General features: G+C 39.1%; 1 protein-coding gene across 4 annotated transcripts in view; it reads left to right on the top strand.

Moving 5' to 3' along the window:
- The window catches only part of PRMT3 (protein arginine methyltransferase 3), a 123,371-nt gene that overhangs the window by 70,115 nt on the left and 26,079 nt on the right, over positions 1–27,177 (top strand). For 3 of the 4 annotated variants that reach the window (XM_030560163.1, XM_030560159.1, XM_030560161.1), the window contains 3 exons: positions 1,060–1,138; positions 12,607–12,794; positions 17,702–17,788. In XM_030560163.1, coding sequence (XP_030416023.1) covers positions 1,060–1,138; positions 12,607–12,794; positions 17,702–17,788 — 354 coding nt within the window. Of the gene's footprint in view, positions 1–1,059; positions 1,139–12,606; positions 12,795–17,701; positions 17,789–19,774; positions 20,741–27,177 lie in introns of those variants that run through there. The other variant, XM_030560160.1, reaches the window with a different exon arrangement.

Genomic DNA, 27,177 nt, shown 5'->3' on the forward strand with positions numbered 1-27,177 from the left:
TCTGTTGGCATTGGTATTGCATGGAAAAAACAATTGACTTGACGTTTTTGAAAAAAAATGTGCGTAATATGTTTCAAACAATTAGAGTTTAGCAATTAGTCTTAAACAAATATAAACCTTAAATATTTATCAAAAGAAATAAACAGAATTTACCCATCACTCAAAGTTCTAACCAAATTATTTCCTGTAAATGTGTGTGCTGATATGCAATGTTGTTGGTATGGAATCCTGTTATAAATTCATGGATTATAGCACATCCAGGTATCTCTGGAGTGCGGGGGAAGGTTTTGTGCGTATTGTCCAAGATATACCACCAAGAATACAGAATACCACCAAGTTAGAGATGCTAAATAATATAAACATTTTCTTTTTGGTGTTTATCTCTTTGATAGTCATTTTAAGTGGAAAGGAGTTTTCCTGTCTTGTATTAATTTTGAACTACTGTACAGTCAAATCAACACATACAGTTCATCGCTCCTGAAGTTCAACAGATCTGATTTCTGATTTCTAATCCATGTCTAGTTCCATTGGCTAGTTCCAAAATTTCTTTGGGAATCCTATTTAGAAAGTAATTTAAATACACAAGTATACCTGTGTTGCCTGAAACTTAATCAAAATACATTAATTTAGAAACACTTTTGTAGTTGTACATTACAGGTGTAATGTAATTGGTGTAATTAGTGTGCATGGAATAGTAAATGTATATAACTTCTAATTTAGCAGGTCTTTTAGCCATTAGAGAAATGTATGATGCTCGTCTATGTAACTAGAATATTGCTGTAGAAATACTATAGCAAAATCAAAATTGAGGAAAAACATTAATTTTTTGTAAGACACTCATACTCTGGTCATGGGGAGCATATTAGAACCTAGATAGCTCTTCTCTTCTAAGCCTTTATATTTAGTTGCTAATAACTTTATCATATAACCTTTGGGGCCTGAAAGTTCTCTAGTGAATCAATAGGAGGAGATGATGTACTGGTGTAATAACAAATATTTGCATTGATTTGTAGATATAGAAAACAATTCTTTCTAAACTATCTTTTTTCCCCTTTCCAGGGCTATTTCCTTCTCTTTGAGTCTATGCTGGATTCTGTCATTTATGCAAAAGACAAGTACCTGGCAGAGGGAGGCTCAGGTTGGTTCAGAATTCTTTCTAATAAATAATCCAACTCTGAGGGGAAAACCAAATGAACCTAAAGGCTTACAATATGCTATGCATGGCTGATACAGTTCTCAGTCGAAGTGAAAAATGCTTCCATTAGAGGAAACTTCAAGGCATTCATTTACCATAGAGGTAATAGAAGAGTATTAGATGGGATTACTCAGGCCTTAAAGTTAATGGTGTTTTCAAGAACACTTTGCATTAAAACAAAACCTTGAAAGTTACAGGGTACTTTTGCAACCAGAAACTGCATGCCACTTCATTTTCACCTATGTAAATTCTTCAGTGTGCTATATGCAGTCTTTCCCAAGACCTGTTTTAAGGTTGAAAAGTATATTAACTTTGCTTAGATTATATGCCCTATGTACATGGAGAACTAAAGCTGGTCTATTTCTGGAGGAATGTAACCATTTGGGGGTGCAGTCATTTAAATCTACTCACATCCATGCTTCAAAATAACATATGCCTCTACCTCAATATAACGCTGTCCTTGGGAGCTAAAAAATCTTACCGCATTATAGGTGAAACCATGTTATTTGAACTTGCTTTGATCCACCAGAGTGCACAGCCCCTCCCCGCTGGAGCACTGCTTTACCATGTTATATCCAAATTCATGTTATATCAGATGGCTTTATATCCTTCTCAATCTAATTTTTGCATCTACTCTGTTTAAATGCGCACACTGGGCTATTCTGAAGTAGTCCCCAGCTATAAGAAACAATTAGGAACTGCACTTAAAGGTATGTCTCCACTACCCACCGGTGGGTAGCGATCAATCTAGCGGGGATTGATTTATCGTGTCTAGCCTAGATGCGATAAATCGACCCCTGAGCACTCTCCCGTTGACTCTTGTACTCCAGCGCCGCAAAAGGCGCAAGCAGAGTCGATGGAGTGGCAGCAGGCGACTCACCACATGAAGACACTACAGTAAGTCGATCTGAGTACATCGACTTCACCTACATTATTCAGTGTAGACCAGGGCCAAGGCTTTCTAGTTCAGTTCCTTAATTGAAGTTTTAGTAAATCTGCTCTGTCACCACCTTTTGCACCCATCCTGCCACTGCAATTTTATTGTGTGTATGCGTGTATGTATATATATATTCATTCCCAGGATGCTAGTTAATTTTTCTGCTTTCAATCCTATTATCAGAATTAATTTTGGGGATTTTTAATATTCCCAGTTTTGTTTCTCTAATAGAAAATGGGGCCATTAGGTGGTCACTTATTCACAAACTCGTTACATGCACAGGTAAGTGGCTTAATTAAAATTATGCCTCGCTAGGGAAAAGGGCAGGTCAGTTACCAGATGGGCTTTCAGTATTTCAAGAACCCTAGGTCTGTCTTTGAGTTATACTGTATATTATCTTAGATTAAATAAACTATGAATCTGTTATGTTGTTAGTACTACAATTGTAGATTGGTAGTTGTGGTTATTTATATACTAGTGTTGATCATCACCTGTTTGACAATGTAGTAACAGGTTGTTTTTTTTTTGAGAGGCAAGAACCAAAGTATTATACAGAGTCAGAAAGGTTTTTAGTGTTAGTGATCTCAGACAGCTGTCCAATATAAAACTGAGCTGCCTATAATGATGATAATTGGTCCATTGCCTCATCAGTACAGAGTCAACAAAATTAAAGTCTTCATAATGTTTTTCTTTTTCTTTACTTGTGCACAATGCAGCACATGGAAGTATTCAGGGAGATGTTTGAAAGAGGGGGTGTCTTGACAGGCTGGCATAGGGAGAATGGTGTGAAAATGATTGTGGTGGCGGGAGAGGAGATTAATTGTATATCAAGACCGTTATAGTTGGTGGTGGAGCACAAGTATAGAGATGTGATAAGGGGCTTGGTCACAGAAGTAGTCCAGGATGTTGTATTGAGGGGGCCTTGAAGAAGAGAAGCCTGCATCTGATTGGAAAGCAAGGGGAAATGAAGGGAGGGGTTCAAGTAAAGGAGAACTGACATGGTTGGAGTGGGCATGGAAATTATGGAAGGCTATTTTTTTGAATGAAATGGAGATGGGTAATGTAGTCTTCAACTTCCCCACTACCCACAAGTTGTAGTAAGGACATAGGAATTAACATATGGATCAGACTTGTGATCAGTCCAATATCCTATGGCTGACGGTGACAAGGATCAGGTGTTTCAGAGGACTGTGTAAGAAATTGCATTAAAGAGTTGTGGGATAATCTACCTTGCATTTTAGGTGGTCTCCTACTCCCCTGTATTTAAAGATTGGCTTAAACCCTGACGCATGAGGTTTTATCTCTTCCAAATTTGTAGCCTTGACTATTATAGCACTGGATATTCTTTTTATTTGTATAAATGCACAATCTTCTTTTTTTAAATCAATTTTGCTAAGTTTTTGGCCTCAGTGATCCATTATTAATGAAGATGGTCAATGCTTAGGGCATGGGCAAGAGTCTCAGTTATCTGGACAGAGAGGAAGGTTTGGATATTTGGGTAAGGGGCAGAAGAAGAAATGACAGTTTTGGATCAAGCATGGACCTTTGAGGACTCAGCTCTTCCAGTTCATCATTTAGCAGTAAGGCATTCCCTGGGAAATATGCCACCCTCTGACTTCACCACCTCAACCAAGCTTCACAATCATCATCACTGTGTACAGTATGAAATTGTTTGTTTAAAACTTTGTGTGTGTGTGTGTGTGTGTACACATTATATATATTTATATAGTCTTTTGTCTGGTGAAAAAGATTTCCCTGGAACCTAACCCCCGCATTTAAATTAATTCTTATAGGGAAATTGGATTCGTGTAATATTGTTTCGCTTAAAGTCACATTTTTCAGGAACATAACTACAGCGCTAAGCGAGTAGTTACTATACTCCATATGCTAAGGCACTTAGACAGGAAATAAGGGTAACTGACTTAGAAGGGGAAAAGAAAGGAGCCACAAAGATAACAAATAAGAGATGCAAACCAAATTTTGTGTATTAAGTTTGAAAGTGTTGGCATTAATTTTTGGGTGTAAGCCAGAGTAAAAGCAATATAGCACTAAATTAGAGAAATGGTGGTGGGAAAATTGGGTCTTAAGGTAAGTAGTTAATATACTTGGCACATATAGAGACTTTCGCAGGCACAGGAAACATTATGAAAAAAGCAGGGATTATAAATGTGGCACTGTTTCATGGGTTTTTACACATGCATATTTATCCCAGGGAAGGTGTGCTCTTTTTCTAGAACAGAAAAGACAGAGGTGGGTTGGATAGAGTAATTTGCGCAATTTATGTGGTTTTGATAGTAATAAAATGGGTGCTATGAATAAGTCTTTAAAATATTTCATACTGTTCCTATGATACTGTTGTCTAGACTATTCATTTGTATACGTTTTATTAATGTAAGATTTTTACCTCTCGTAGATTTCATTGTGACCTTTTCTATTGCAGCTGTTCACACTGTTTTTCCATGTTGTACTAACCGTGCTTGTATTCAGTTTCACTATGCTGACTTAATGACTGGATTAATGACTTTGTAACAGCGCTCACTGCAGTGCACTGTTTGATTGCAATGTGCTATCATGCGATTAGAGGCGCAGCAGCGAAAAAAGGCACTCTTGTGGAGATGTGTGGAATTCAGTTATAAAGCTGAAGATTACACAGGCAAACAAGAAATTAGTATTCCTGGGTTAAAGAAAAAATGTAATAATATGTAGTGTTGCTCCAGTTAATGCTTTTACAATAGTGCACAGGAACTCCATTCAGAATTGGGATCCAATCGTGTTAAGCTTCCCACAGATATCTATTAATAGGTAGTTCTTGTCTTGAAATATGTAATGTAGGTATAGTAAAGATTTTTGACTTTCTGTAATGTAACAGTGGCATTTAGCAATGCTTTTTCCCCCGATTGCTCCAAGCACATCTTAGAACACCAAGAAATCTTTGACCTCCCATTTAACCTAGCATACTATCAATGTTGAAAAAGGGAGGTAATAGGTTGCTCTCCATGCTCACTGCTGGAAGGATTGTTAGAAATCTGAGCCTTCCTCATTTTCCTCAAGGGACAGAACGTGATGGTTCAGCAGCAGTGCTAGGAATTCTCTCATCTTTTTTTCCTCAAAGTGATTCCATATTATTCAACCACTGTCTGTCCAGCTCGTTTAGTTAGATTTTAAATAGAATACTTTTTCCTTTAGGCATTGATAATCACTGCTCTTCTGCCAGCTGGTATGGAAGGTGAATAGGATGCCTCTGAGACAGACCAATGTCACCCCATAAATCAGCCAGCAGGTGGGGTTCAGGCACCAAAAGATCCCTACTCTCCATAGCACAAAAAGGTCAGCTCTTCAGTATATGTGAGTAGCAGTAGAACTAAAGACACTTCCAAACCCAGACAGCTAAAAGTATAAATCAGTTGTAGGATGAATCTTTCTGGCTAGCCTTCAGCTAGAGGTACAATATTAAGGTCCTGAACTTTCCAACATATTTTATTCTTGTATCCCTAACCACTTTACAAGGTGGATAAGTATTAGGGTCTCTATTTTGTCAAATTCCCTGACTTTGAAAGAAATTGACTTGTCTATAGTTTTTGCAGTAAGTCAGGCTGAACCTGGAATGGATTCTAGATCTCCAGTTTTATGCTTTATCAGTTAGATACTAGCTGCCCCAACTTACTTTACTAGCTCCTCAAAATATCTGGGTTGATGTGTGTGATTGGTTCCTCTCGGGGTGCCTCCTGGAACTGGGGTACCACTGATTCTGACTGACCCACCAGCCTGGGTTCCATTTACAGTGTACTGCTGTAACAGGCCCTCAACTCCTCACCAGCAAACATACAGGTAGGGACACACTCATCTGCAGCTGCATGCATTTGCTGAGGTCAGCTCTGCATGGGAAGGCTCCGCTAAATTCCTAAGGCATGCACACCCCTCTGGAGCGTAAACCCAAAATTATACTGTCTTGCGCTGCCCAGAGAACTGTACAGCGCAAGCTCGTGAAATTTGCTCCCTCCCTTAATGTGGAGAGGAATATACACAGCATTCTACCTCAAGTTAGGCTTTCTACACACTAGTTTTAGACAAAAACAAAACAAGGTTATAAGTACAAAAGAGAGATTTTAAGCCATTATAAGTGATAGGTAATCCGCTTTGATCTGTTTGCTAACAAAACCGCAAACTGAGCTTAACACACTAGATAGGTAGGATATGGGTTAGCAAATTCTCACCCTGAGCGATAAACAGGATGGCAGATTCTTAAGGCACAAGCTGCCTTGGCTTTTTAGCGTAGATTTCCCAGGTTTTCATACACAGGCTAGAAATCGCTTTAGCCTGGGACCATCACTTCCCCCATTCAGTCTTTATTCCTCAGGTGTTTCCAGGTGTGGTGTTGTAGGGAGAGTAAGGTCCCATCATGATGTCATTTTCTCCCTTTTATATCTTCCTTCTACTTCCTGGAAAGCTCTTCTGCTGTGACCTGGGTCAAAGAGTTCTCATTGTGTAGCACTATCTCTGAGAGGTTTCTTTATTATACACAGTTCCTGGGGTAATCCTTGTGCTTGTGTGCATTTCCTCAATAAGCCAATATTGTTTGGCCTTTTTACTGTTATACCTCAAAACCCCCACAAGCAGCTTTTCAACTTTGCAACATGTTTCAGTAACACATACATAACCAAACTTCATAACTTCACATACGACAATAGCACATACAATCCAACGAGATATTAATGTCTAGCAGATCAAGACTTTTAGAATGATACCTCACGAGGCATACTTTGTACAAATATCCTAATTACATGACAGTGGTGAATGTTGGGATGCCAAGGTGTCTCAGTGTGTATAGAACATAATACCTTTATTTGGGAATGAAAATTTCTTGTTACACAATGCCTATCTGTTCATTATACATAACTTTTTTTCTTGATTAGGCATGTATTTTCCCATATATTTGGATGAAATACAAAGTGATTGTGAGTGGGCTAGGTACACAATCTTCATGGGGGGTGGGGAGGAGAGTGTCATGTTTGCTTGTTCATGACTAGATCACATTATTGTTCACTTGGAATTATTCCTATATACCCTGAGGTTTATAGTCTTACCCTTTTAATGTCCTGAAATTTGTGAGGCATTACTAAGGGATAAAGGATTTCCCATCTTACTCTGTTCACCACGTGAGCTGTTACCAATGACAAATGATTTCTGGGCAGTGAGTCGAGAAGGACACAGATGTCAAAGCTATGAATTTGTGAGCTGGCTGCTGAGTGCTTCTATCCGATCAGCATTTTGTTAATTTCATTTGTGAGATGGAATAAGTATTCAGTTATAGCTTCAGTCAGAGAAAACTAAATGACAGACATGTCAGGATTGGATGGGAAAATGTTAGGAGTGGGTCAGACAAAGATGGACTGGGGAGGATTTAATTTTTAGAAACAACAAGGAGGATGGGGAGTGAAACTGACCAATATGATTAAAGCCACTTATTTTAAATGTTTATAGACCTACTTTCCTATAAATCATGGGATAAATGGGGTGAAAGGAGAGACTTTAACTGATAGATCATCCAAATGACACAAGTTCCTAAGTATTAGAATCAATGTTTACATCTCTGGCAAAAGCTCTTAGTTTTGTAAAGCACTCAGATACCATGGTGATGAGCATGGTATAAATCCATAGCCACCATTGGATTTGTAATTATTACAGATAATTTGTAAGTCAAACATTCATTTACGTCCCTTTATAAGGGTATGTGAAGTCATGTTGTTATCAAATGTGAGAATTTAAGTCTTGCGTTGTTGCATAAAATTGTTAAAATCTCATTTGCAGGATAAGATTAAAAACAATTTAAGCATAGCTGTACCTGTTCCTGCTATTTATGGTCTGAACAATATTATAAAAGGGCAAATAGTTCTACAAACAGTGGTACGTGTGTTTATGGTCCTTTGCCCATGTGTCCTGGCTGTGGCACAGTGTCTTGTTTAACTCTATTTACAGGGCTTGTTAATTCATGTTTGATTGATAAACTAAAGATTACATTTGGGCACTTAGTGTTTACCCTCCAATTGCTGTTTAGAGCTTACTCTAGTCTAATCAATCAGAAGTTTTGCAGCTGATTTAGGAGTTTGGCACACAGTGGAAGTAATTTTAAAGCAATTGGATGGCAAACTTATATTATTTCAGGCTTAACATACAAGGCAAATCATCTCCTGTTGACACACTGGCTCAGAACTATGGACTTGATCATGGTAGTACAGTAACTCCTTACTTAAAGTCATCCTGGTTAATGTTGTCTTGTTGCTGATCAGTTAGAGAACATGCTCATTTTAAAGTTGCGCAATGCTCCCTTATAGCATTGTTCGGCAGCCACCTGCCTTGTCCACTGCTTGCAGGAAAAACAGCCTGTTGCAGCTAGGGGCTTGGAACCAGGGTGGACCAACAGCCCTCCTATCAGCTCACCGTTCCCTGTGTGGTAGTTGCCCAGCAGGCCATCAGTTGCCCCAGCAGTTCAGCTGTCCCTCCACCACATTGCTATGTACTGCTCATGCCCTCTGCCTTGGAGCTAGCTGTTCCTCAGAGCCTCCTGCTTGCTGTGGAGAGTGGGGGCTAATGTCAGGGTGTCCCCCTGCTCCCCGCTTATCCCATCTTCCATCGGACACATGATGGAGCTTGGGACAGAGGGAGCTTCCTAGAAGCAGCTGCTGTCTCAGTTTGCTGATCTATTTAAGGTATACCTCCAATTATTAAGTATTTATATCTCCTAGAACAACTGGAAAGGACCTTGAAATGTCATTGAGTCCAGCCCCCTGCCCTCACTAGCAGGACCAAGTACTGATTTTTACCCCAGTGACCCCCTCAAGGATTGAACTTACAACCCTGGGTTTAGCAGGCCAATGCTCAAACCACTGAGCTATCCCTCCCCCTGCAAAGGCAATGTACTTAGAGTGGGGTCAGGGACTTAAAGGAGCAATGCGCCTCTCTCACAAACAAATGGTGTGTGTCTGTCTCTGTCTGCCATGCTGTCTGTCCTCCCTCCATTTGTGCTGCCTTGTAGAGTGTGAGGCTACATTAACAACAATGTGTTTAACCCTTGAGGGCTCAGCCAACTGCTAGTTCGTCATTCAGCAGTAAGGCATTCCCTGAGAAATATCCCACCCTCTTGACTTTACCACCTCAACCAAGCTTCACAGTCATCATTGCCGTGTACCAGTATTAAATTGTTTGTTTAAAACTTATACTCTGTGTGTGTGTGTGTGTGTGTGTGTGTGTGTGTCTTGTCTGGTGAAAAAAATTTCCCTGGAACCTAACCCCCCCCCTTTACACTAATTCTTATGGGGAAATTGGATTAACTTAACATCGTTTCGCTTGCATTTTTCAGGATCATAACTACAATGTTAAACAAGGAGTTACTGTATTACATGCCTGTTGCAGGTTGTCATTTCCTCCCTCATACACTACAATCCTAGTGCCACTTGCTTGCTAGCATGTCCTTATATACTGTACCACACTATTGCTAAGACCTGCAAGATCTGACCAACACTCACAATTTTGAGAGTACCATCGTAATATTCCCTTCCTCTGCCAGCCCTGGAAGCAAAATTCCTAATTGTTTTGGAACCCTTCCTGCAAACCTTATTAGCCAATTCGTGGAGCAGCAGTAACATTCAGGACATTTTGCTTGCTTTGTGAATTAGTTATTACATAGTCTGCATTCTCATTGGGGTGTCCCTTGTGATCCAAGAGGCGGCTTGGAATGCTGGGAGGCAAAAATTAGCAAAATGCAGTTTGTAAGACACTCTGGCACAGACAAGCAACAGGGGAGTATTGAGAAACTGTAGCCCCTTGTCGCTTGCTCCAGGAAACCACTCACAAGCCAGATGCTGGTTTTGTGTGACAGCTGTCAGGTGTGTGGAAAGCAAATGATTTGTTGCAAATGGTACATGTTGGGCTGCTGCCCTTTGATCTCTCATCATGTTGCCTTTTTCCTGGTGAGTTAATCAGAGTCCTGTCTTGGAAAAAGTCAATAGCTTTGCTTCAGTTTCCTCATCTGTACAGTGGGCATGATAGTCTTCTGATCAATGAGGTGTTGTTAATTAATGCTGTTTAAAAGAGCTAGCCAGAAATATGTTAAGAATATTACAACGTGCTTGTTTATTTATGTAGAACTTTTTTGCAATTGTCAACGATGATGCTTTCTTACTGAATATTTTGTATGAAAGAGTGTGACTTCTTTAGCAAAGATGCCTTTCTGTTTGGTTGGTTGGTTAAACTAAGGGGGACTTCCTTTGGAATAAACCTGCTTTTGTTGCACGGAAGTACCTTTCAGTTTACTATTGCACTTCAGTCAACTAATGGATAAGGCATTGGCTTTCTAAGCCGGGGATTGTAGAGTCAAGTCTCATCTGGGGTGACAAATTATTCAGGGGGAGGGATAGCTCTCAATGGTTTAGAGCATTGGCCTACTAAACTCAGGGTTGTGAGTTCAATCCTTGAGGGGGCCATTTAGGGATCTGGGGCAAAAGTCTGTCTGGAGATTGGTCTTGCTTTGAACAGGGAGTTGGACTAGATGACCTCCTGAGGTCACTTCCAACCCTGACATGCATCTGAGGAAGTGGGTATTCACCCACGAAAGCTCATGCTCCAAAACGTCTGTTAGTCTATAAGGTGCCACAGGATTCTTTGCTGCTTTTACAGATCCAGACTAACACGGCTACCCCGATACTTCCAACCCTGAGATTCCCTAATTCTACTATTTTCTCACTTCAGTGTATTAAAAAGAAAAATTATATAATCTTTGTATATTTGTCTTCCTATACATCCCCTGCCTCTCACTGATTCCATCATGCTCATTCTCATAAAGTTAAAATTTCAAGTATTGAAAAAGAAATCAATTTTACAGTTAACCAGATGTTGGAAAAGAAAAGAGAAACCTAGTTTGATTTTTATTACCTTTTGCCGCACTTCGCTGTAAAAACATTAAAATGGTAAAGTGCCCTGCAATGTGCTTACTACTTATATTTAGACAAAAAAAAATGTCTGGGTGTGTGTATGTATTAATGATAAATCCTCCAATAAAGATTTAACATCTCACCAGTGGCAAGTAGGAAACTTCCCTGTGGGGAGAATCCTAGCCATCTATTCTGCAAAAGGTAAGGTGCTATTTTAACTTAATTCCAATGTGAGGATAACCTTCCGACTGATGCAGTGCTGTTCTCCAAAGACTGCAGACTGCGATATCCAGTGCTACTGCAATTCACAACTTTTCCGGTCAACAACCGAGTGAAATTGCCACAGGACCAGTTTCATTTCTTAGCATATGTGCAGTGTGCTTCAAGCGGCACATGACCAGGACTCATCATCAGATGCAGTCCACTGGTTGGATCATTGGCTTTTCCAGCTTGGGGCAGGTGCTGGCAGGAAGTGCGATGTGAATGCTGGTCCATGCCCTCCCACAGTGAAACTGGTGAACTGTTAAACAAGAGTGTCAGTCACCCACTGCTGTTTGAGAAAGCAATAAGCAGAGACAGGTGCTGGTCCTATTCATGGGAAAGGAGCAATCACAAATGGAAGTTGGGGAGTGGTAGAGTCCCAAATGTAGTGTGCGTAGGAAAGAGATTTCTTGAAGATAGGAAGGAGGAGAGAACTCCTCCTCCGTTCCAGCAGCCAGAAGGTATTTCTTAAAAATGCCATCAAACATCTATGAGCCAGAAGCTGATATAAAAGATAGCGCTGCAGTAGGCATCACTGCAATAGGCATCAGGTCATTCTTCCCCTTTCTGGTGGAGGACGTTTCATGAGGGATTTGCCCTTTGACATTGCTAGTAGGCTTTCTTCAGCTTTCCTAAAGGCCTTTGGCTAGTAACTGCCTGGTAAATTTTCACGCTTTGGTATACTCACTTATGGGTAGTTTCAGCATAAAAGCCGAAGAATGCCCTATGGTCCAAGGCATTCTCCATGGAATGTTTCGCCTCCGTATCCTGGCAGCATGGCTCAACCATAGAGGTATCTTCTTTTGAGACATGTTGCCATGGTAGTGTGGGGCAAACTTCATAAAGGCAATGACTTGTTTATACTGCTTGATATATGATCACTGAAATGTAAGTACAATATTTATATTCCAACTGATTAATTTTATTATTATGTGGTAACAATTAGAAAATAAGCAATTTTTCAGCAATAGTGTGCTGTGACACTTATGTATTTTTTATATCTGATTTTGTAAGCAAGTAGTTTCTAAGTGTGGTGTAACTTAGGGGTACGCAAGACACGTCAGACTCCTGAAAGGGGCACAGTAGTCAGGAAAGGTTGAGAGCCATTGGTCTAGCCTATCCATATTCTGTGGCTAAAAGGACTTCAGCCTATGAAACTGTTTGTTGGTTGGATCCCTGTGCAAGCACTAAAATCAGTTCCTTTTTTGTTGTTGTTCATTTATAAAACATAAAAGAGCATCTGAATTCTCATTCTTTTTTCACCTCTAGTCCTTTGTTTGTTACAGTCTATCCAGACATCTGCACCATTAGCCTGGTGGCTATAGGTGATAAGAATAAACATGCAGATAGACTAGCTTTCTGGGATGATGTGTATGGCTTCAACATGTCCTGCATGAAGAAGGCTGTAATTCCAGAAGCTGTTGTGGAGGTAGTGGATCCAAGCACACTTATATCTGAAGCCAGTGTCATTAAGGTACTGTACCAAATACCTCTCTAAAATAAAAGCACACTAAAAATGCATTCTTCAGGTTTTTTATTTCCATTGATAAATTCTCAAACAACTATTTTTAATATGGAAAATATTAATAAAGCATATTTAATCTAGAGAAATCCTGGAACAAATGCAACAAGGTATTTACAGCATTAAAATGACTTACTTTAAATATCAAAAACTAAGTGCAGATTCTAAAGTCCGTTTAGGAACTTCTGGCTCCTGATATATAAAAGTAATAATCTTTAAACTTTTTTTCCTCTAAATCCAGGTCTTTCTTCTGCCCCGCCAGAACAGAGGAAATAAAGTGGTTATATAATTTTGCAACTTTAATTTGCTACAAATTTCTGACTTTCCGGTCAGCTTATATCTTCAGGTTCTCCTGAGAACCAGATTGTGCTGTCTTTTCATAGTGACAGTGCAAAGGATAAGAGTGATTACAAAGTAAATAGCTTTCATTGTAAACAGATATTGTGATTCTTATTTCATACTGAGTCATTTAATATTGTATGTCTTCTGGCTGAGGTTAAATTCTAGAATGCTCACTTGTCTGAAATTTTAAGGTGTGCACTGAATTGCACATACCGTTCAAGCCACCTCAGTAGGAGAAAGGGTTGCCAGGAAAGAAGGGTGTAGATAAAACAGGCTTGTCTGTGGGCAACTGGAGAGCTTTGGTGAAATACTATCCATCCCTTCTTGGTTTTTTTTCCCCTCCATCCTGGAGAAAAGAGGCTTTACTTCAGCAAGAAATTTTAAGATTGTAAGGAGGGAAGACAATCCAACTAGGTCCATGTTCTCTGTTTTCATTAAAAGTTGTTTCTGTCTTTCCTTCAAATATTTGAACTCTTAAAACCAATGTCGATTAATTTCTCCTCTAATTTCCCTGGATAGTTATTTCTGTAAAGGAATTCTGTCCAAATACTTTTAGTGCCCAAGGCTCCCCTAGCTTAACCTTGTATTTGATAGGAGATGAATGTATCTTGTATTTATAAACTTTGTCAGAGGTTAAAATATGGCCAATGGTCTGTCGGTCTTGATTATAAGTGTTATACTTACTGAGTTATAACCTATCCAAGATGATTTAGCAATGACTTCAGAATGTGCTGGTATGCTCCCAACTCAAAATTAACATGGAACTATGGGCAGCTCCACAACAGCCCAAAATACATTGCCTAAGCCAGTTTTATACAGCCATATGTCTCAATATCATGTTGGGGATGTGTATGTAATAACATCCAGGAAAACAAAGGTAAAAAGGCTAAGGTTTCAGAATTAAGCGCTCAAAAGTTAGGAAATGCCAGTTGCCAGTGCAGCCTTTAATTGCTCCCCTTTTGTACTTGCACCAGGAGACAGTCTTTGATTACTTGATCATGTGCTATTTGAGCACCTGCCTCATTCAGTGCCCAGGAAAGAGATTTCTCACTGAATAAACAGCTATTAAATATTTAATTCCATTCTCCTTATTCTGTGTGTTCCCATGCTTTATTTGCTGCTCCAGACCCTGCACTGAATACAGAATTATTAATTTCCACTTGGGCTTTTCTTTGCTGCTATCGTCCTCGTTGCTTGGTGTTTACAGATATTATTGAATTTTTCAACATCCCTGTGAGATGGAGATGGTGGTATTATGCCCATTTTACACACGAGGAAACTCGGGTATTAGTTGAAGCCAAAATTGTCTATAGTGTCCACTAACTTTGGGTGCCCAGATTGAGAAGCCCTGGGCTAGATTTTTTGCAGAGTATTTAGCATTTTATAGCACACTTCATAGCTCCAGAGCAGAGTTCCTGCTGATGCAGTTGAGTGCTCAGCACTTCTGCAAATCAAACTCCAGGTGTTTCTGTCTGGATAACACAATGGCCACCTATGAACATTTTGGTTCATGTGTGTCGGAGACTGGGATGTGGACAGTCAGCCTAGTAATCAGAGCAGGAATCAGTAGCCAGGAATTGGAGCCCAAGATCAGAGCTGGAGTCAGAGGCCAGATGCCAGCTTGAAGGGTCAAAGATTACCTGTAGTGAGTCAAGGCAGGAGTATGGTTGGGAACAAGCAGAAGCAAGTGGAGGAGCTATCACAGCTGCTGCTTCTGGGCTTGAGAGCTAGGCTCCAACCACTCAGGAAATATAGCCAGTTAGGCAGCCTACTACAGGCCAACTGCACTTGTTAGGTTGCCTGAAGAGTAGTTCTGCTGCAGTGCCTTATTCCTGATAGTGTATTTTCCCAATATCACACAGGAACTTTGTGCCAGAGGCAGGGATAGAATCCAATTCTCCATGGCAGCACTGAACTGCTGTAAGCATTAGCCTGTCCTTTCTCTTCCTGCCTTATTTCTGGCATTTCCTGACTTTAGAGTTCTTGATTTTGCAAGCTAATGTTCTTATTATGTAGTACTTTGGGATGTAACTTCCTGACCTCTTATAACTACATTCTGTAGAACCATTCTGACCCACGCATGTATCATTAGCAGGGTTGGGATCTTTAGATCTGCAGCATGGCTCATCTGTCACTTGAGCTAATGGAATAGCTGGTAGTAATAGAAGGCTGTTCTCTTTTCTAAACCTACCACAAAAGGGGGATGGAGACACATTTTGCCAGTGAGTTTCACAGTTATTTGTTAGACAGTAGAGGAATATTGAGGCTTGAGGAATATTGGGTTCAATTTTAGGTTTTCTAGGGGAGTGTTCTCTAGTGGTTTAGACCCCGCTCTTGTCCTCCTTCCTGTTCCTGACCTTCCCCTTCTTACTGTTTTTAGACCTTCTCTGATCTTGCTTATGTCACCCCAACTCCTGTTCCTGTCCTCACCCTTCTGCGTTCCAATGTGGTTGTTTGCTCCTTCTCCTCCTCCTCCTCCTTCCCAGCACCAGCTGAGGGGAGGAGGGAAGAAGGGGGCATTGATAGCACAGGAGAGGCTATCCCTTCACTCTCAGTTCTTGTGCCTGGCAGCACCTCACATGAGGAGCTGTGTCAAAAAGGCCAACTTTACCTCTGCAATCTAGGGTGGAGCTTGCTCTGTGAGGATGGTGCAGTTTGGTCAGTGTTAGGAATCTGTGGGGATACAGCATGCTCAGTGCAGACAGAATCTTTGGAGAATTTAGCTACCGAACTCTAACAAGTCTCTATGTGAGATTTATTCCAAAGTTTATAATTTTGGCATATTTGGGTGAATTTTTACATGGTTAACAAAAGGCATATCCTTGATACAAAGGCCACCGCTCCCCCTACCAAGTTTCCTGCTCCAAAAGATGGAGGTACTGGTGCTTTTTACTGAAACCATTGAAGCAATGTTTAAGGTGGACAAATCAGACACCTGTTATGGAAAACTTCAGCCTGAGCAGTCTTTTAGGATAAGTCATAACTGAAAACAGGGTCTTTTAATAGGTAGTGTCTTAACTGTAGGTGCTATTCCTTACTCTACCTATAATATAGCACTAACACTATTTCTGTCATATTACTGAACACACTAGTCTTAAAGTTAAATATGTATTTACTGTATCAAATAGTGCAGTAAGCTCTCTTTAATGTATACCTTTAGGGACAATCATTGTCTGAGCTGTATAAGTCAGCCAGAGTATCCATTCATAAAATAGGCCTGTCATCATACAGCTCCAATATAATATGAAAACTTCTTTACAGTTTAAATTTATTCTTTTTACATAATTTTTAGTAACAATATCTTTTTAAAATAAATCCATTAATCTTGAGCTCCTTTGTTTCTTAGTGTTCATTGCACAAGCTGTAGTATAATTAATGAGGGAAGCAAGAATGACATTACATATAAACAATTTTAATCAGTAACTGTTCCACATAATAAATGGATTTAAAATAACTAGGAAATTATAAAAATGTTCCTATTCATCATAAGATTATTAAAGGAAATAGTTTAGTACACTTTCCTCACATTAGCTATTCATTAATTTTGAGTATTGCCTGTTAGAATTGGGTTCAGAAAAAGTATAAAGGGTGTACAGCATTGAGAAATGTTTGAGTATTACAGCTAAACTATGAAGAGTATAGGCATTAGAAGTGTACTCTTTTTAAACTCAGTAAAATATTCAGTTATCATTCATTCTTAGCTAAAATGTGCTGGCCGTGCTGCACAAATTTTGAATTTTCTGTAAGGAAGCAAATCAAAAGAATCCATATGATGCAGAAATAGTGAGGTATTTTCCGAGCTATGACAAGATTGAATATGTAATGAGGCCCTGTTAATAATGGTACTGAGTTTTCTTACTATTTTTCAAATGTTTAATTCACAGTATGCATACAGCATAGCAGGTAGCTACAACGCAGGTTCCCCATTAGGCCAAGTCACCATTCCTCAATTGTAACCTGGAGGACTGTCTTTTCAAAGTTTGGAGAGTAGAAGTCTCCATGGTTAACCATTCTTTTTCTGCTGAACCTGCCAACATGGGTGCCAATTAATAAGTTCTTTGAGATATGGGCAAATGTCCATGGAGAGAGATACTGAAACCAGCAACGCATTCAGCTTAGGTTACTGTTGGCCAAGACATCCAAATGGGTATAGGCTACGTCACTACCAGCCTTAACAAGATTTCAGCCAATAGTGAAAGGCTCCGTATTCCAACTTTTATTTAGTTTCCTTCTTTGTTAAGTTTAAATGTTTGGGAACGATTGTTGTTGACATATCTTTGTGGGTTGCACAAATATTGCTTAATATATTATAAAAGTTTTGTGTTTTTTTGAAAACTCTAATACGTAGCATTGTTTTACTCTTTCCAACTGATGAGTTGAATCAGTAGTGTACTATAAGTAGTCTTTATTTTATTTTATTTTTTTTAAGGGGGATGTAGTTAAGTTCATCTGAGATGTATTTTTTAATTCTGATTAAACTATTTAATGTCAAAATTGATATTTCACTTTTTTGATAGCGTATAGACTGTCACACAACATCCATTCCGGATCTTGAGTTTTCATCGGATTTCACCCTAATTATTACTGAAAATACCATGTGTACGGTAAGGCAACTTATTCTTTCTGCATTTAACTAACATTATCCTTGATTGGCAGGCTAGTGCATTCATTGAAGTGCTGATGATAAATGAATGTAAGTATTACCATTGACAGTTCATCTGTGCATTTACAGAGGTGTGAAACTGGGGCTTTAAATAAATTAATGCAGAATCCCCAATAATAGTCTGGTTCTGGGGCAAGTAAAAGTGGGCATGGTCATTGAAAGCTATATTTTCTTTTGTATCTTTTTTCCATTGCCTCGAACTGTGACTCTCTTCCCTTCCAGCTTAGTCAGAAGAATTTCCTGTTACTATAACTTATATTTCACTAGCATAGAGCTAAGTGGGAAATATTTTTCCCATCCTGTAATATTTTCAAGATTTGCAAAATTTTCCTATTCCATATCGGGACAAATCACTTCCCCTACTCCCACCTCCCAGAAAATGGGAGACCCACCCTATCATAACAAATGTCCTGGTTGTTAGGAGACTCACTTCAGATGTGGGATAGCCAGGTTCAAGTCCCTGCTCTGAATCAGGTCAGTATAAATATTAAATTAATTTGTAATGGGCACTTGAACCTGATTAATGCAATAGGGACTTGGCATGGCATTGATGTATTATTTTTACCATTAAACTTTTATGCAGGGAAACTTTGGCAATGGTTTGAGTCCTGTATTTTGTTCTGAAGGTTGGTTATTGGGTTTTAAGAGTGTTTACAGCCATGAACCAATAAGGCTCTGTTTCCCAACTCTGTCTAGTCCTGGTCCCATTTTTCCTGAAGGGCACGGCCAACAATGTGGATCTTCCTCTGGAGGGAGAAGCGGGCTCTTAAAATAAACAATTTCTAACTGTTGGTAGTTCTAAAAATCAAGGTGAAGACCTTGAATTCAATCGAGTCATTAATTGGGAACCTGTGTTGATTAGCAGAGTGTATTACTGCTGCATGTTAAATCAGCTAGATCTTTTTCATTGTCTGTTCATTTTTGGATATTATGTATGGGAATAGTCGAGACTGTCTGTCAGTCGAAAATATGTGGCTAAATTGCTATATCTGTGGAGGGAAGGGGGCATTTTTTAGCTGTTACTATTTGGGTATCCATTATTAGTGGAGTCTGAAAGGGCTGCCAAGATTCCATGCATACAGTTTTCATAAGATGATGGGTGACAGGGAGGTAAAGCATTGGCTTCTTCACTGAAGGCTTTATTACTTTTTGCCAGCATTGTGCCTGTTTTGTCTGCATTTAGCTTTAAACAATTGCTGATTGCACTCAGGCACTGTTTGTACTACTTTTGTCTGTCATTCCGAGGTAAGAGATGTACCTAATTCATTTATTGCGCATCTTAAGAGGCACCTTACATGGCTGTAGAAACATGTAATCAGACTATTTAATATATACACTCCATGTGCAGAATTAAGGTTGTTAAAATTAAATTTCCAATCTCTTGAAGCTTATCACGTCAATCTTAATGTTTTCTTGTAGTTTATTTAATCATTTGTTATGGTAGCACCCAAAGGCATTAGTGAGGGCCATTGCTCTTATGCTAGGTACTTTCAGTAGAAACATTTCTGTGGGTTTTTGTTCACAGCAAGTTAAGTGAGCTGCAAGCCGGCATGTGAATCTACAGCACAGTATCTCGCCATATGGACCCACTATGGCGCACTAACAGTTCCGTAACTGCCGTAAAGCACTTTGCCATACTGTTGCGATGATGTATGTCAAAGCACGCTATGGAACTTCTACCCAGCCATAGCAGGGGCCACATGACAAGTTAGTGCATGGCAAGCTAATGAGCTGTAGATTCACTTGCTGGCTTGCTGCACACTAAACTTGCTGTGTAGACAAGCCCTCTTTAAAACATGTTCAGAAGTACAATGCAAAACTATAGCTCAAGTGTACAGGCATAGCCATCTGTCACAGGCACTGTGCGTGTAAGTGGAACTATTTTTAATGCCTGTTTTTCTTATTTAAACGTGTGTTTCAAATGCAGCCTTGCAAAATAATCATCAGAAGGTTCAAGTTCAAGCACAAAATCTACCAGACTTCTATTACCGTAATGGAGACAATAGTGAGGGGAAAAAATCTAGTGAAATTTTACTTGAAATTACCCTGGGAAAGCAGATGCACACAATTTTTGTAAAGTTTTCTTAATGTGTAGCTGTTTGTTAAATGTATACCATAAAAATAAGTAAAAAAGTGAATTGCTGCTACGTTTTGAATTTCCTGTCTTCTGTGTATCTGATTTCTCAATTAAAATTGCATTTTTGTGCTTTTTTCCAATTAATGTATATGATAAAGCATTCTTTTGTATCACTTTATGAATGTCCATATCAAATTTGATTGAGAAGTTTGAAATTAGAAAGGATTTGCCTAACAAAAGGGTGATCTTTATTAATGGACTGTTGTAATAGGTGCTGAAAGCACAGTCCTGGTGCGTGCTGTGCATCTTAAATTCAAATTGATTTTGGTGGGAGTTGTAGATGCCAGCTATCTTGCAGCAAGTGCTCAGTACATCACAGAATTGAGGACAGAGAGAGGCAAAAATTAGTGCATAAACAGTAACATGAAGGGACAGCAGCCTAGTGTACATGTTAAATTCCATTGCTTTTTTATATTGATTCAAGAAAATAATATGCATTTTGTCTGACATATGCAGTCGCAAAAGGATATGTGTAGCCATATAATAAATACAGAATTAAAAAACTCACATTAATGTAATGGTAAAGTCGAGAAATTAGCTACACTAGTCAGGAAATCTTAAAATCTAGCCACTTCCTAGCACTTCTACTTGTACCTTCCAATAATGCTATTGGCCGTGTGTGTGTCAAGAGAGGTAAAAATATGCATTGTTGGGTGTTTCTCCATGTTTTTTGTAAATTGAAATGTTGTGGTTAACATTGTGTTCTCTTGTTCACTGAATGTGTGTCAAGCAAAGTGAAATGTGCAAATTCTCAGTGCAATTCTGTTATATGCATAAACATTTCATAATAAAATGTTAAATATTGCCTAATAAAAAAAATTGAAGGCATTTTATTTTTTAACTGTGACAAAATGATTTCTTGACCTTGTGACCTAAAAAAATGCTAGTGTAGGGTGATACTGATTTCTTTGGCCTTCTTGGAATAATTATGATTAGTTAGAGAACTCCACATGGTCTTTGTTGTCCTGTATGGTTTGATCGAGCAAAACAGGATATTGGTTAAAGTATCACTTTCCTCTAATACTGGACCTTTACAAAATCACCTTCTATTGTTGTGCAACTCTTTTAAGGTAATGTCAGTTAGATGTTGTTTTAAGTTTGGAAGCTTTGTGAGCGCTAGTGGTTTGTTTCTGGAATTTTCTGATTAACATAGGTCTTAAAAAAACAAGTAGAATTCTCTCAAGTATTTTGCACTTAATCATGTCAGATTATTAACATTTTATGAGTAGAATTTCCACTCCTTTTATAATGGAGTGTGGAGGTTTAGTTAGAGGCTGACAGTCCATCTGTCATATCAGGCTGCCTAACCTTGCAGTAAATGAACAATAAAAGTCCATTATTTGTATTGAGAATTTTTGAGGTACAGTTTTGTGCTTTGAAAGCAGCATTACAAGGCTTGCCTTGAATGCATCAGCTTCTACTTTTTTAATATGCTATTTTATATTTTACACTCTAGGAAGAAAATCTAAAAGCTTTTTTTGTACCTGACAAAAGTTCTGATAAAAGAAAATGATGTATGTATCTGCTCTGACTTCCTTGTTTTTTAACATAAAAATGACACTGTATTTTGTTGTATGCAGTGTTGTTGTAACTGTGTCGGTCCAAGGATATTAGAGAAACAAGGTGGGTGAGGTAATATCTTTTATTGAATCAACTTCTGTTGGTGAGAGAGACAAGCTTTTGAGCTTACACAGAACTCTTCTTCAGGTCTGGGAAACTTTCTCAGTGTTACAGCTAAATACTAGATGGAAGAAATTGTTTGTAATTGTAATAAGCCATAAATCCAGTGGCTCTATTCAGAGCATGATTTTTAGTGTCTGGCAAAGTTATGGCTGTGCCACGGTACAATGTAGACTAGTGAGTAGCTGTGCCACCTCTGCCTTCTACACTGGGGTGCCCTTTCCACTGTTTTACTGCTGTAACCTCCCGTCAGGACTGTTCACAAACAGCTTACAGCATGTAAATTACTCCCAGCTGTGTCCAAGTGCACTTATAGCCTGCCAGTCACACCTAAGCTCTCACGAGCCTGAATTACATTCAGGGGGTCCCCAAAACACATGTTTTAGTAACATCGTACAGTGGAATCTTGTAACTTTACTGTGCCAAGTTTGGTCACAGAGACTCCCTCAAGACTGTCACTAGATGTGTTGGGATGCCACTGAGGACAAACCACCCTGCCAGAGAACGCTTTCCTCCACTCCCATCTTGCTGAGCTAGACACACCAGTTGGCTAGAGCACAGACCAAAAGGTTAGGCCAAACCCCCCTGCAGTTTACAGAAACTAAGATTCACTTACCCCAGGGGCTTCTCAGTTAACAGGGACTTTCCCAGAACCCAGTATTCAGTATTTCTGGGAGCCTAAACCCCAAATGCATCTGTTTTACTCTGTATAGCGTATACTGGGTAAACTCATAAATTGGCCACCCTCTATAACACAGAGAGAGATGCACAGCTGTTTCCTCCCCCAGGAATTAATTACTTACTCTGGGTTAATTAATAAGCAAAAGTGATTTTATTAAGTATAAAAAGTAGGATTTAAGTTGTTCCAAGTAATAACAGATACAACAAAGTAAGTTAGTTACCAAGCAAAATAAAACAAAACACGCAAGTCTAAGGCTAATACAGGAAACTGAATACAGGTAAATCTCACCCTCAGAGATGTCCCAATAAGCTTCTTTCACAGACTAGACTCCTTCCTAGTCTGAGCCCAGTCCTTTTCAGACCAACATTGTGGTTTATGGTCCAGGTCCAGCAATTGCTCACACTCCTGTACCAGTTTCTTTCAGGCATCTCTTTAGGATGGAGAGGCCATCTCTTGAGCCAGCTGAAGACAAAATGGAGAGGCTTCCAGGGACTTTTATATTCTCTTTTGTGGGTGGAAATCCCTTTGTTCTTCTATGCAAAATCAGCAACAAGATGGGAGTTTGTAGTCACCTGGGCAAGTCACATGTCCATGAGTGATTCAGCTTTTTGCAGGTCGATGCCATTGTTTGCATGTTAGTTTGAACGTTCTCAGAAAAGCTCAGATGTGGATTAGCGTCTCCCAAACTCCATTGCCAGTTAAATGTTTCTTGATTGGGCATTTACTCAAAATGGTCCTTTCTCAAGAAGGTGACCAAATGCTTCACTGATGCTACTTAAAACCAAACACATTGAGATACAAGTACATAGCCAATATTCATAACTTAAAATACGAAAATGATAACACATACAGACAGCATAATCATAACCAGCAAATTACAACCTTTCCATAGACACCTTACTTAACTTCCTTTATACAAAATTTGGTGCAACTGTCGGACCTTGGTTGCATCAATGATCTATATTGTCACAGTTTGTGTCAGTAATGTCACATGTACATACAATGTTGCTACACATATTTTACCAGAACAATAATGACCAGCAAATTGAGTTCTCAAATGATCCCTCAAAAGGCATATTTTGTACAAAGATTATTACAATAGTGTGCAAAGTTTAAATACAGGGGTACAGTCTATCACAATGGCTCATTTTTTGAACGTGTTCTGCAGGTTTCCTTTGAGGATGAGAACTGATAGCTCAGATACAGAGAGATCGCTTTGTGATGAGTGTTCTCCCACAGATGAGGTGGTGGTTGTCCTTTTTTCATTTTCCTGTGTGTGTTCATTCACAAGCATAGTGATTGTCTGGTTTCACACACACAGCTGCTATTGGGGCACTTGTACCTCACTCTGTGTACTACCATGTGCTGATATAGGCATGTGTTGGACCATGGATCTTGAAAAGTATGTGTGTGTGTGCGGGAGGGGGGAGTTTGATCACTGTGGCAGAGGAGATGTCTGCTGATTTTGCATCTGTTATCCTCATAGGGTTCTGTGTTACTTTGAGGTACTATGTCCTAGTCTGTGAGGGGCTCGCTGCTGATCTTGGAGATATTAGGACATAGTTTGTCATAGTCCAGAAGTGGCGGTTCTGATAGAAATCTTTCCTAGATGGGGTCCCCACTGCATATGATTGTAGGTGTTTGATACTCTGTATTGGTTCCAGTATGCGGTGGTAGGTGACAACTAGGAGTGTGCAGTTGGAGGGGGTTTTATTTCTGTATTGAAGCAGGTTCTCTTTGGGTATTTTGGTGGCCCATTCCCCAGTTTATTTATTAATTAAATAAATATGATAAATTAATGCTGAAGCATCTATCGTAAACTTGGCATCAAAGGCTGAGTTTCTGCATAAAGAGAATTACGGGGTGGGGAATCTAACTTTTGAAGTCAGGCTTTATCAGTATAGCACAATAGGTCAGCCTAAGTATCCTAAGAGACATGGGGCAGATCTGGACTAGAAATTTTCATTGGTGCAGCTGCACACTGTAGCGCGTCTGGTGAAGATGTTCTAAGGTAATGGGAGAAAGCTCTCCCATTGGCTTAACTCCACCTCCGTGAACGGCTGTAGCTGTGTTGACAGGAGAAGCTCTCCCACCAACATAGTTCTGTCTACAGTGGCACTGAAGTCAGTATAGCTCCATCGCTCAGAGGAGTGGATTATTCACACCCCTGAGTGACATAGTTATGCCGAAGTTATTTTGAAGTGTAAACTAGGAATTTAAGATCCAGTGTCTTTTAAATTAGGCATATTTGAAAAATTTTTTCAGGCTGACCTTAAATATCAGTTTAATTTGCTGACTACAGTTAATCCCTCTGTTTTAATAAATCATTTAGTTATAAATGGGAAACGTTATAAGAGAAGTTTATCCAAAACATTTAAAGTTGTTTTGTTTAATTTAAAATAAATTTTGTAGGCTGTTTTGTGTTTAATTAAATTCCACTTACCATCCTAATGCAGCTTGACACAAATCATGAGCAAAAAGTTAATTATCTAGTAAATATATCAATGTATCATTCACCATTCTCTAACATACTAAAAATGTACAGTTTTTATAAGAATCTGAAAATATTAAGCTATATAGTTGCTTAAATAAATCTGTCTTCCTAGGTAGCACAAAATATACCAAATCTATTGTAAAGACTCTTTAGTTGTAAATCAACATATTTTAGTGATATATCAGCCAATGAGAATATGCCTTTCTTGAGAAAATAACTGAAGTACAAATGGATAAGTTGATTAAAATTGCTGATTTAAATCACAGCTTTCCACTTGGTGATTTTTAAATCAGTCCACGTTGCCTTTAGCTAACTGGTATGTCAATCGAAATATCATCAGTCTTGCACTTCCTCCACAGCAAGTGTTACTAAAGTCTGATTTCAGGTGTATTCTAGAGGATCCATCCTTCCTTCTAGAAGTTACCATTTTACTCCACAGTCCCTTGCTCCCAAGAACCCAGCACTTCATTAATTTTTGTCAGCAAAACTGGCACATCAGTATTTATTTTATGAGTATCTTATAAAAACAACTAAATGCAGTACATGTGGATATTTTGTATTAAATGTTATGGAGCTGAGAGGGCCGTGAGAGAAACACTGAAGATGGGCAATGGGGACAATGAGCTGTGAACACAAAACTGAAATAGATGCCAGAAAAGTAACACAGTATTAAATACAACATTGCTGAAACTGTGATTAACTTCATTTGTTTGGCGGATGGGCGAGGGCATGTAAACTATTACATAGGTGGAGAAGATTTCAATAACATTAAAATTATAAGGTGGAAATAAAAAGTTATTAAGATACTTCACATAGTTAAGTAATGCAGATTAATGAAGAGATTTAGGGAATGTCTCAACTGCAATTAAATACCTGTGTTAGCTGACTTGAACTCCTGGGACTCAAGCTGCAGAGCTATAAAACTGCAATGTAGCTGTCGAGGCTTAGGTTAGAGCCTGGGGTTCGGGATCCTCCCCGGCTAAAGCCTAGGGTTAGTAGAACTCAAGTTAGTAAACCCTGGATTTGTTAATCTAGGGCTTGAGCGTCTACACTCATTTGTAACCCCAGGTTAGGAATTGTTGAACCCAGAGTCCCAACGTGGGGCTACAGCATCAACACTGAGTTATGTAGGTCTGAGTCCAACCGTCCATATCCCAGGCTTTCTAGCGTACTCTCAAAATGTGGCCACTTGAGCTTTTTGTTCATGGTGCGGTGAGGGAAAACTTGACTGTCCAGAATACAAAGAAAGTCAGCCCACAAGATTGTGGACTATTTTTGACAGACTCCCAGAGCATGTGTTCAGTGGGGCTGCATCTACACTGCAAAGTAATAGGGCAGGGGTCGTCAGCCTTTCGGAAGTGGTGTGCTGAGCCTTCATTTAAGGTTTCGCATGCCAGTAATATATTTTAACGTTTTTAGAAGGTCTCTTTCTATAAACTATTGTTGTATTAAAGTAAATAAGTTTTTTAAAATGTTTAAGAAGCTTCATTTAAAATTAAATTAAAATGCAGAGTCCTCCGGACCAGTGGCCAGGACCCCAGCAGTGTGAGTGCCACTGAAAATCAGCTCACGTGCTGCCTTTGGCACGCGTTCCATAGATTGCCTCCCCCTGCAATAGGACTTGAATGCTAGGTTCCAGCTTGACTCAGGCTTGGACCGTCCATCCTCACGGGGTACTGGGACTCTAAGTCTGAGCCTTGGGTTAGCATGATTTATGTGGAGATGGAAGCGAAGGTAGGTTTGAGCTTGAGTTTGAACTCTGGGCTTACAATGCAGTGTAGACGTGCCCTTACTGTCACCCTGTTTTAATTTGCCTCGGCAGTGTTTATGAATCAGCACTACTCCAACTGATCCTGTGACTTTTTTTATATGTTTATGCTATAATATTCATGAAAAAGAACTGACTTGGTTTCTTTAAACAGTCATGTTTCTTAATATAATTCTTCAATTGTTCGAACAATTAAACACAATTTTGCAGAGCTTTTGGGAATGTTTTCATTTGACTTTTGAAATATGTGAAGTTAAGTGTAATTAAGTGTTTAAAATTTGACTATAAGCTTATTATTTAATATTAGATATATCTGGATCTTCATCTTCAAAGCTCTTTGAAAGCATAAATTTTCAAGCCTCTACTGTGGCACAGTTTTCTCTTTCCATGATTTCCTGCAGTTAAATCTCTTATAGGATTAAGCTTCTCCTTTCTTGGCATACCTTGATTTTAAATTCTGCTCAAAACCTCAGAAAACTCTTTGAGAGCACGAAACAGTCTCAAACTGATCATAATGAATCAGTTCTAAGAGCAAATTGACCTATTTTCAACCTCACAAAATTAATCTG

The sequence above is a fragment of the Gopherus evgoodei genome, chromosome 4 (genome assembly GCF_007399415.2).
Source record: "Gopherus evgoodei ecotype Sinaloan lineage chromosome 4, rGopEvg1_v1.p, whole genome shotgun sequence".
NCBI lineage: Eukaryota > Metazoa > Chordata > Testudines > Testudinidae > Gopherus > Gopherus evgoodei.